The sequence below is a fragment of the Struthio camelus genome, chromosome 15 (genome assembly GCF_040807025.1).
Source record: "Struthio camelus isolate bStrCam1 chromosome 15, bStrCam1.hap1, whole genome shotgun sequence".
Taxonomy (NCBI): Eukaryota; Metazoa; Chordata; class Aves; order Struthioniformes; family Struthionidae; genus Struthio; species Struthio camelus.
The window spans coordinates 1,104,517-1,116,236 of NC_090956.1; the positions used below are offsets into that span (position 1 = coordinate 1,104,517).

Genomic DNA, 11,720 nt, shown 5'->3' on the forward strand with positions numbered 1-11,720 from the left:
GCTTAAAAACTAAACAAAAACCTCAACATACAGACATCCTTACCAGGGGTATATCTGGCATCAGAATTTCCCCATCCTCCACCCAAACGAAGGGAGTTATCCCAAGTGGATAAAGGTGGTTTCTGGCCTGTTAGCCCTGGAGGTGGGCGGGACGGAGCAGTGATGCTTTTAGGTGGCAAAGGGACCTTCCACAGCTCATGAGCCAGAGAGGTGTTAGTGACTGATCCAGGAGACCATGTTGATTTGGAATCACTGTTTCTGGCTACTAGAAGAAATAGAATGACAACCACAGTGACCATGCTGCTGTCACCTTGCTATAGATAAAAGCTGCTAAATTAAAGTAAACTCAAAATAGCTACTTTGAAAATTAGTAGAGTTACCAGTCAGATGAAACCTCAGGACTACTTTTTATTAACATTTAGCATCTCCATGAAGCATGCGAAGGACAAGAAACAGCAGTAATATAAGCGGACATCACCTGAAGTGCTTTGTGCTGTACTGCTGAGGGAAACATTGTAGTTGGAGGCACGAATGGATGACCAGGCACTAGTTGAAGGCAGCGTGGTGTTCAAAGATGAGGATGACCCTACAACAAAAAAAAGAATTCAGCTGCAGCACAGTCCATCAGAAATTCAATAAAATTAAAAGCATAACTTGCAGTCCAGACTGCACAGTCAGACTAGGGACCTTCTCCACTCTTTTTTAAGTCCTCATCCTTAATCCAAAGGCACGCAGTGGCAAGCATGCTAAACACCAAGGAGCGTTCAGTATCCTGCACCTAACTGTAACCAAAGCTTGTTACGTTACGGCAACAGGGAGATTTTCTTGCCTATTTCCAAACAGGCTGCTTCAGGGCACAAAAGAATTACATCAGAAGGCGTATTAGCAGTGTTCACTCAACACTGTAATAGCATTCTTTGAATATCTGTTGCATTGTATCAAGTAGCAGTGCTTGATCCAAAGATGAGCTTTTTGGCCATAAAGAGCACAATACGAGAGCTAAACAAGAAGATTAAAAAAAAAAAAACCAACAAAACAGCAAACACATTTCCATGTATATCTGCTTTCTATGTGACTGAACAAAGATTTGCATACAATTATTAAAAAAATGCAGCATCTGAACATACCACTGTTCCTGTCCCTGAGGTGGTCAACTTCCCGCACAGTATTAATTGAAAGATTGTTTATGACACTGCCAGGAGTGACGTAAGGGTCAGTTTCAGGGTCGATGTTTGGATAACCTTTCCATGGCTCACCAGGACGAAATTCTAGGAATAGAGGTTCAGAAAATAAGCTTATTTTCATCTTTTACAGGGGACAGCTGTCTAAACAACACACACTCTTAATAATGACCTAAAACCCAAAACCTCTTAAGCATTTGATTTACTTATTTTAGTCTTCTCTGCATCTTATTCACTTCGTTTCTAGTTTTCTTGGTCCCTTCTTGCCAAAGTAAAATTTCAAAACAGGGAGATATACTTCTCTTTGTACCATAAAGCTCCTAATTTCAATTTTGGTTAGTTAAAAGCACATCCTTAATGGTTTTCTGCAGGTTCCTCTCCCTTCCACCCCACTTGTAACGACCAAGGAACCCAGAAGAAACACTGCTGACTAGTAAAAAACACGCAAAGAGTAAGTATTGGTGTTGTGTACCTGGTGGCCAGTTAACACTGCTAGAGCCGTTAGGCGATTTGGCACGGGGCCAGCCATCCCCAATAGATCCAGGAGGACTGGCTGGTGAATTACTGCTGTTCATAAAGTCATATGGAACAAATGGCGACTCTTCCAGCCTAAAACCACTTGAAATAGCACCTAGTAAAAAACAGAGCAATCTTATTTGCTTAAGCAATCTCAGAATTATGATCTCAACTGTGCAGGTAAAAATCAATAAAGGTATACACCAGGTAAAGATTTAGATCTTGAACGCAGTTATGGCAAGCCCAAACGACACAGAGAACCTACACAAAACACCTGTAAAAACGTCTCTTAAATAAAAGAGCAACTTTATGCCCTTTTCTAGGTCTGACCATATAAAACAGATAATCTCAAATTCACGGTAAGAACACATAAGAACAGCTGTATTGGGAACCACCAAAGGGATGTCGAACGTAACATCTCATCTCTGACAGTAAACAATGAAATTATTTAGGAACAGAGAATAGTTGCTATGTAACGATTTCTCCAGCTACCTGCAGAACTGCGCCCACTACTGCTAGAGACAAGAGGACGCGTACCGACCTGGCAAGACTCAAGCAGTTCAGAGTGAACCGCGTTCTAGAGACCTAGAACTACAGCTGCCAGAGACATACTGAACATGGCTATCTCCATCCTACCCATAAGGAAAAAAACCTGCCCACCGTTAAAAGCAAGTATGAAGGAATTATTGTTCTTCTTCGTACTTGAGTCATCAGAAAGCTATGTAAGTCATCACGAGAAGAAACCTTTGAAGGGTTCAACTGAAAGGAAGTTGCTACATCAAATCTGCGTATCACAACTTCTTTATTATGTGCCACTTGATACCAAACTGAGCTCTAGTGATTCACAAAGGAGAAAAACTCAGATCTGTTAGTGGTCCTAATACTTGTACAAACTTCATAAATAAATCTAAAGACAGCCCACGTAAAGCATTTGTCAAATGCATAGCAGCATACTGTCATCTTATGATATCAAATCTACAGGAAGTCATACAGGAGTATATAATCTGAAATGAAAGATCCCTAAGTAATTCAAGAGAAAACCATAAGAATAATCTTACATGAAGTCTCATTAAAATAGTATAGTTATTAAATTTAACTAAAAGATTAATTCAAAAGAGTAAGAGCATTCTGAGAGACCCAGCTGGATAACGAGTGGTAAATATATTCCCAGATAGCTCTCAAGAATAGGAGCAGTCTTGGAGGAGGCACCTACAAAACCCGATAGATGTTTTGCTATAGTAAAACTCTGTCAAGTCTATTCATGCTCCTACCCTCCAAAAACACAAAACAAAGCACCGCTGGAGCAAGGGATAAGAGCACTGTACACAATCTATTTGATTCTGTGCAAACCTGCAAAGAGAAGTTCTAAAGTTAGCAAATAGCAAAACCAAGAATCGTCTACAGTTCTGAGGGAACAGAAGACTAACTAGAGACTCAATAAAATACAGAGTTCCAATAATCAAATTTCTAACACTATTCAGGAAACATTACCTATAGCTAAAGCAACAGCAACAACCCTTCTGACAACAATCGGACGAAATTTAGAATAAGCAAATGCAGTACCAGGATACCTCCACTAGATGTTTACGCACCAAGCCATTTCATAGTATTAAAGCAGCTGACAAGTCTAAAAACATCCAAACAATCTGAAGACCGAAGAGTAAGAGGAAACTGGAGACATTTTATAGCTATCTTTAGACACACAACCTTTGTGCTATAGACTCAAATTTTAACTGGATGAGATTTCAAGCAACTGAAACACTTGAAGTGCCTTAAGAATCCTGACTATGAAAATGAAAAGTGAAACAAACACATCTCCTACTCAGAGTCCAGATAGTATTCTATCCCTTATAAACTCTCCACGTTTTCAGAATGCAAACATACACATTCATAACCAAAACCTGTGACTAAATGATGTTAGACATGGAACGGAGTTAGTATGCACAGAGTTAAATCCCCATAGAACACAACTAAGGCCAACAGGGTGGAGAAAAAAAGCCTAGAAAAGTTCAAGATTTTGTTTTAAAAGATATGAAGTATTCTAATCCGGATTAAGTGATGTTCACACTTACAAAAGAAAAGTCTGCTTTAAAAAATGAATTCTGCGAAGAGTTTCTACTAAATCCCATCACAAAAAAATCACTTCACCTTATTTCAAATAAAGACATTCAAAAAGCTATGGGCTGCCATGGAAGATGAGCAAGAGGTTTTGGCACAGATAGCACAATAAGAATTCCGACAAGCAACACTCAAAAACATGACAACTATAAGCCTAAATATAGCAAACAGACATTTCGTACACACAGAAGATTTTCAAATCTGACATATTATGTCAAATGTTATCTAATGACACTTAACATACCGTGTTTGCTGGAGTTTTGATCTAACGATGTGTTCACAGAAATGCTGTCTACTGTTGTCCATTTCCTCAGTCGAGACTGTGGCTCTTTAATACTGTTCATATCCATGTTTACATTCAAGTTTGAGTTCATTCCTAAAAACATATATAGTTTATGAAAGACCAACTAAATGCTTTTCTTCTGCTAACTACCACCATTGTCCTAATCAACTTTTAAGAGCACATTACTACGGTTATTTCATGCTTCTAACTCTCCATTTTTTGGAAAACGTTGTAGCACTGAATACAGTGAAATTACTACAGATAGAAGCTAAGCTAAGCGATGCAAAGCACTCTGAATTTCTCAGCTGATGTCTTCATGCAAAAATATGCCAGTAGAAGAAGCCATTGAGGAAACCAGAAAAACTAGAGCGTTCCTATCAAAAAAAAAAAAAGTGTCATTTCTAATACTAGTCTAGCATTAGTACAACAATTGATCTCATCTGTATGACGTAGGAGTATTGTATCTTGAACAGCTATGCTCAGTTATAAAAGACGCTTCTCGCAGAACAGTGTGCCTGTATCCATGCCTATTCAGCAAAAATTATATACTGATATCTGCAGTTAAAACTTCATCCCCGTTCTTACTTGAGCTATTCAACAGGACGCCTTGCCAGATTCTGAATCGTGCTTGGCATAGATATGCAAGCACCCCACACAGACTTAAACAGGTAATACTACTCCTGCCCCAGCTATATTTGTTCCGCTCATACTGAGCTGCGTTTTAATATTCAGTAACAGGAAATAAAACAAACTTGTCTTTACCTGTTCTAAGTTGCAGTCTCCATTTCAAAAGATTAGTCTGTCACAGAATCAACATAATACCAACTGAAATCAGTCCAAATCTCTCGAGAGTCTATTTTGGGCTCAAACAACGTGCCCACGCTTTTCACTTTGGCATATCTGCACTCATTCTAGGTCTGTAAGAATTCTAAATTCACAACCATACTTGGTTAATTCTCAGCCCCTCAAGTGTATTTACTTCATTTCTGAAAATAAACTACTACGACATTTTGACTTAGCGCAAGAGATAGTAGGCAAATTTCTCAAATTTTAAATATAAACAACTCTCTCCAGCACTGGAAACTAGTGCTTCATTTTGCTTCTGAAACAACATTCACTGCTATATATATATATTTTTTTTTTAAAAGTAAAAGAGGCATAATTAGAGTGCTTGACAGAAAAATGTACTTTTAACACTGGAGATACTTAATTCCATAAAAGGGTCAGGATACACTGCAGCATGGGTCAGTTGAAGAGAGGGGACCCCCCTCCCCCAAACTTCTGCTTCTCATGAACAAAGGTCTAAAGAATCTGGGCTAACAAAAACGTAAGCAGGGCTTTCCTGCTTTCAGTGCTAGGTCTCCTAATGCTAATATTGGGACACAGAGAAAATAACATACCCTCAAGATTTTCCAGAAGCCAACTTTCCAAGTTCAGCTTCACCTCACATGACTAAGCTACCACACTTGGTGCACCTCGAGAATGCTGTCAATACCTCTCTTGACCCAATTCTTCACTGAAGCGTGAAGAAATTCCAGAAATCTACTAGTTCTACTCTTAAGCCCTTCATTTGTGAACTAAACACTGCTATATCACTTCTATAAATTACACAGTACTACTCCAAAGGGATCCCAAAGCAGTCTTACATATACTGCAGGTTCTTGAAAGGTAGCAACGGTAAAGGTGAGAAAGCAGCTGGCTTAAAAATTTTATGTAACAATTCAAACTAAGGAGTGAGAAATGTTATCTCTAGTAGAAACAAAGTGAATCTAACATTAGCAGGATGCAACTACTCAGTATGAAGCTTGGCAAGAAAGTTAAATACTCCTTTTGTTGGAACGAACACAGGGCCTCTAATAACTAAGTGAGCTTCATTTTTATTCCTCCTTTAATGAAAGCAGTAGGTAGATCTTGATGTCAATCCTCATCAGCAACTATTAAGCAGCAGCCTGGACTTAAGACTGGCCACGAGCAAAATTCCAGTGTGCCACATGCAATGTAATAGCATGGCCTGCACTGAATCACTGGTTCCATAACAATCCACTTATAAGCACAAGGATTTCAGCAGCAGTCTTTAAATGAGCAAATTTTTCTAAAAAAGGCAATGAGAATGCAAAGGAAATCAGCCCAACAGAAGTAGCAGAATTAGAACAACACGGAAGAAAAGCAAATAGAAAAGAAGGAAAAAAACAGGGATACAAAAAGGAGGAATAAATGGGACACAGTTGTAGAAAGTGGAAGACAGCATTAAAAGGGGACCTAAAGTAAGGAGAAAATATACAAGCCTGGAATTTCTGAAGTAGAAATTGGACAGAAACCTGGAAATGTAGGGAGGAAAAAAAAAAAAAAAAGATATGTTTGTATTTATAAATGTTCCAATGTTTTGCCTGAAATGAGACAATCATACTTTAAAATTGAAGAGCTAAAAACTTTCTTTTAGAGACTTAACCATTAGAAGGGAAATCAACATTTTGTTCTACCTATGCAAATCTAAATTCAGTGAAAACACTTAAAATCCAAGGTAGTAAAACCATTTCAATTTCTTCATATGCATTCTGCTTCTAAAAGACCTTAAGCCCCAGGAGCCATGACTGCAAAAGGACTTCGTGTCAGCAGCTTGGGACCCACAGGATAAGAAAGAAATACAAATGGATTGAAATTCTACAAGAACTTAAAACATTTCTTAGTGAAATACAATCAATCATCTCGGGAAATGGGCGTTTCAAGTTCTCTAGTGAACAAAGATAACTGGGATGAGCACCATAAAGATTTACTACTGCCCTTAGTCCTGCTAGCGTTTGCAGGATGTATCACTGTTGTTTTCAGAGGAGGAAAAATTCAGGCAGAAAGTTTAAAAGGTGGCTGTGTCCCCTATGCCACATAAGCATCAATTGATTGTATTAAATTAGCACGGAGAAACGCACCTATAGGGAAGCTGCTGAACGCATTTATTGGTGATGGCCCTTTTTGTAGCTCAGGAGTAGCATGGGGTATGACATTCTCAAGGAAAGATTTCATGGTGGGTTGATGGAGTGACTGCTGTTGAGAGGGTGGAGTTTGCTGCTTCATTAACAGGTTTGGATCAAGCTGACGGGACTGTTGCATCATCTGTTGCTGCATACTAAGAGATCGACCCTTAAAAAAAACAGAGCAGTTCTAAAATAAATAGGCAGAAGTTTTTCCACATTTAGAGAAAGATAGCAAAATACATCACTGTACTTTTTAGCACAGCAAAATCCAGTACTAAGCCAAGCGCACTCCTACAGTTCAAAGCTTGTCAAAATCCCTTTCCTCTTATACACATTTATACAGTTTTTAACAAGAAATTCAGCTCAGGATGAACAACAGTATAGTATTAACTTTTTCAATCTATCTTAAAGGTATTTATTTACCTGCTGCTCCTGCTGTTGACGACCACCAGAAGGCATGCTTCTTTGATTCTGCGCTTTTTGCTGCTGAGCCAACAACCGCTAGGAGACAGTGGGTTTTTTTTTTTTTTTAAAAAGAACAGTTTATAACTGAGGTAAGGTTCTACTTAAGACTTTCAAATAGAACACAGAGCAACTAGCTTTGTTAGCTTACCTGTAACTGGGAGATCTGAGAAAGCTGGTTTAACTGGGACAGTTGATTCAACATGGCTACCTGTTGTTGTGGGCCAAAAAGTGGGCTCAGGCCACCGTTGTTTGGTGCATACTTCAGTAATGATACTGGAACCTGCAAAATGGACCAATACAAAGAGTGACTATCTAAACTTTTATAGAAGAACACTGACAATAACACAAGTAGTTAGTTATATTAGGGATAAAATACCATAGGCTGTGGTTAACAATTGCCTGTTTTCTGAAACACTGATCAGGAAGAGTAAGTTTTCAAATATTTACAGAATAATTATTAGCAACACCAATAAGTGAAAAGCAATTTACTAAAGCATCATTTTGGTTAATTTCCTCACAGAATGTGCAATATACTCGATTACCTGAGGGGACAGTAATGGAGGAGGCACTTGAGCACGTGGATTAGGCTGAGATGAATTAAGAGGTTGTGCTGGAGGCTGCTGCATGCTCCTGGGCTGTGCTGCTATATTACCAACACCAAACATACTGGGATTGCCATTCTGGGGAAAGGAAGGACAGTTAGTGACAATACACTTCTGCTACTTCTCCCACCCCTATACATTTGTATTAGAAGTTAAACACATATCAAAACAGTAGCTCAGATATTATATTAAAAGGTATCAAATGCTGTCAAGTAACATGCCAAGGATATGCACACAGCCTTACCTGTCTAACAGAATTCAAGTTTTGCATACCCAGCCCTGCTAGGGAGCCAAGGGCTTGGTTAGGTAGTGCACTATTTGAAGGGGGAAGCTTCATGTTTTGATTGGACATAAACTGCATGTTTTGGGACTCGTCTGCTACAATGCCATCCTGATTGGACAGACAAACCGATGCGCAACAACCAGCCAGCAAGCAAGCAGAAGGGAGAAACCATTGCCAGGAACAGAAGGGAAGAGTCACATGACAGTCCAGCACCATCAGGAAATAGGCAGAAAACAAAAGAGATCAGGTTAGTGTTATTTGCACTGCAAACGCGCTATAGAGAGTGCTTAGTATTATTTATCAGCAAGTTAAAAAGAACAAAACACGTCTTACAGATCAACAAGAAAGCCCCAATTTTTCTCTCTACTAAATGCGGAAAGCTAAGGAGCACACAGATATTTACTTAGAATGTAAGTCTGAGAACGTTGTCTGAGTCAAAGAAGCTTGGAAGCGTCTGTCAGTTAGGCAGCTACTAACCTTATCAAAATAAGGACTGCGATCCATGGAAGACTCTTTGGAAATCTGAGGACGAGAACCAGGGCCTTTTCCAACCACACGATTGTAATCTCCAACATTCAGGCCATGCTTATCCATCTCCATACGCTTATCTTGCAATATCCCTAAAAAAAGGGAGAGACATGACCATGACACTGAAAGATCATTTAGTTTTCCAGATGCACTGGAAATGGGCTTATGCTTATGAAAAGCTGAGCTGCTCTCAAACTGGATACTAACTGCGCTTATTAAGTCATTTTTACGATTCATCTTTCATCATTAATTCTACTGGGCAATCTAAAAGATTAAAGTACGAGCAGTAGTAAAGGACTCTGTTTAATACTTTACTGCATGCAGTGGCAGAAGACTTACTTTCCAAGGGGATGTTTTAAATTTAAACTCCAATTTAAAATTTGAAGTGGTTTAAATATGAAGCTTTTCAATAATAATAATATTTAAACTGGAAGCGCAAAGAATAATGTCTTTACCCAACGTAGAGCATGGCCTAAAAGTAAAAATAACTATTTTTAAACTGGATTTAAAAAGCGTTACTATAATAAAAATTACAATACTACAATTCTTTCTTCATTAAAAATTCTATTACGATAAAATTTCTATTTCAATTATTAAATATAATTATACTATTTTTAGTTTGCTAGAGGAATCATTCATAATAGCCAACAATTTTAAATAACTATTCACAAATGATTTTACCCTCAAGTTAAATAGCTCCCAAATAATTGTTTAGTATTAACATGCTTTAGAACCGAAAACGTGTTTCCAAGAATGAACCACAATGAATGAGCGTCGTATTACAAACATCTTTGTTTATATTTAATTAAGTTAACAAGAAAATGACTAGACAGATACTTATATTAAAAAAAAGAAAACGTTCTTTCATGCCAATTCTATAGGTATGAGGTTAGCTCGATTTATGGATCAAGTTACAGCAGCAACCAGGCAATTCATATACGTAGAGTTACTCATACACGTAATTTCCTTCTTTAAGGGAATGAGCTTTTTACAGTAATTTACAAAAAGATGCACGCTAAAAAGGAAACTGGAAAAAAAATTCAAAAGCTTTAAAACCCATCTAGGTTTTTCCTATGCTCACCTCCAGACATGTCCATCTTATTGCTCTGTATGGTTTCCTCTGGTGATTCTCTCTGAAGTAATAAAATGAATCATGATTATTTAATAATAATCTTTTTTATAAAATAAGAGATTCAAATACACTATTTCAATTCAAACCTGCAAGAAAAAAGAAATATCAAAACAAAGAAGATGTGATTTTGAAATACTTCCTCCCAGTTATTTGTAATCCAATTGAAAACAGGTTTCTTCACCAAAATACCTATGTAACAAAGTACAACAGCAGACTACTGGATGAATACCTGGGTAGCGTTTAAGAAAGTGTCTTTCACCAGTAAGTAGGTCCTTTTGTATTGAGGAAGTAAAGAAGAAAAGGTATGGGGGACAGTGGGGAGAACAACAGAAGCAAAAGGAAAACATGACAAAAATAAACACTAGGCAATTAAGCATGTTCATCTTTGTGTATTATAACTAAGAGGATAGTAGAGCCAGGCAAAAGTATAATACTTACTGAAAAACTGAGATTTGTGAATTGCTTAATGAATGGATTGATCCATGTTTCATCTTGCTTATTTCCACCTTTCATTATTCCCTTAAAAATAAAAAGGGATTCCTATAATACTTGGAAAATTTGTATGACCTACTGCTTAAATTACACCATAAAACGTTGTGAGCAAAGATCAAAGCCCAATGTTACTCCACTCAGTGCAGTCATTCTGACTCAGCTGCTAGAAACGACAGAAGTGCAAAAACCTGGACTCGGTCTTCTATGGGAATTATTTTACAGAACAAGAAAGTAGTTCTCAGGAACTCTTCCCCCTTCCCCCCAGCCTTTCCTTTCCAAGGCCTACTTGCATTCTTACATTTGGGCCTGACACCTAACAAGCCCTAATTACCTTTGCAGGCATTTTTTTCATATACGGTGGCCAATTTAAAGATGGGTTAGCTTCTTGTGAGGAACTGCTATTCCACATTCCAATTTCTACATCCTCTTCTTCCTCCCAGCTGGTCTGACGACTGCCTGTCAACGGCATATCATCTCCACACCAGCTGTCTTGCATAGATTTAGGCCCTGGTTGAAAACAAACAAACCCACTAGCATTTCAATCAAACAAACAATCCCAACGCAAGTCAGCTATTACGAACTAAATATGCTACAGCAAACTAAAGTAAAACAGTATTATTTAACCATGACAAGCTTCAGATTATTAACAGTCTTGCTGGTGCAGGGAAGAAATACCTATCAGCAGCTACTCTGTCAGAAAAGGTAATAACATGGTATTAGCATCAGTGTCAACTGACTGCCCTTAAGACAGACAGAACTTAGCTGTATGCTTATGTCAAGATACAAGCCTTCAAAAAGTCCAAAGCTTCTAGACTGGTATTGCATCCTCCTCATGTATCTTTATTCAAACGTGATAAAAAACACTCACCAGGTTTATTTGAAGCCTGTTGACCAAGAGAAGCATTTCCCCAGCCAGAGGTGCCTGCTGCATCACTGATGGGTTCTCCCCAGCTAGTACCAGTATCCATGGGTTTACCCCACGCTGAAGTTCCATTATCTACAGTAGTGGCTGGAGTAGAAGGCTCTCCCCAACCTTTTTAAAGTAGTATGAGTTACTGGCATGTTTTTGAACAGGATTTAAAGAGACACTTAAAAGAATCAAGTATTTTGCTTTTTCTAGATCCAGTAGATCTAGAACAGATCTTTAACGT

The 11,720-nt window shown here is 38.2% G+C and overlaps 1 protein-coding gene across 24 annotated transcripts in view; it reads right to left on the reverse strand.

Annotated features, from left to right (window-relative positions):
- TNRC6A (trinucleotide repeat containing adaptor 6A) overlaps positions 1-11,720 on the reverse strand; it is a 128,165-nt gene that overhangs the window by 4,120 nt on the left and 112,325 nt on the right. For 15 of the 24 annotated variants that reach the window (XM_068907829.1, XM_068907837.1, XM_068907835.1 and 12 more), the window contains 16 exons: positions 11,438-11,602; positions 10,901-11,076; positions 10,516-10,596; positions 10,027-10,078; positions 8,895-9,037; positions 8,379-8,525; positions 8,075-8,212; positions 7,681-7,812; positions 7,491-7,568; positions 7,023-7,233; positions 6,384-6,416; positions 4,060-4,191; positions 1,654-1,812; positions 1,128-1,268; positions 479-586; positions 44-265 (listed from right to left, as the gene is read on the reverse strand). In XM_068907829.1, the coding sequence (XP_068763930.1) occupies positions 44-265; positions 479-586; positions 1,128-1,268; positions 1,654-1,812; positions 4,060-4,191; positions 6,384-6,416; positions 7,023-7,233; positions 7,491-7,568; positions 7,681-7,812; positions 8,075-8,212; positions 8,379-8,525; positions 8,895-9,037; positions 10,027-10,078; positions 10,516-10,596; positions 10,901-11,076; positions 11,438-11,602 (2,118 nt within the window). The remainder of the gene's footprint in view (positions 1-43; positions 266-478; positions 587-1,127; positions 1,269-1,653; positions 1,813-4,059; positions 4,192-6,383; positions 6,417-7,022; positions 7,234-7,490; positions 7,569-7,680; positions 7,813-8,074; positions 8,213-8,378; positions 8,526-8,894; positions 9,038-10,026; positions 10,079-10,515; positions 10,597-10,900; positions 11,077-11,437; positions 11,603-11,720) is intronic. The other 9 variants (XM_068907840.1, XM_068907847.1, XM_068907845.1 and 6 more) reach the window with 6 other exon arrangements.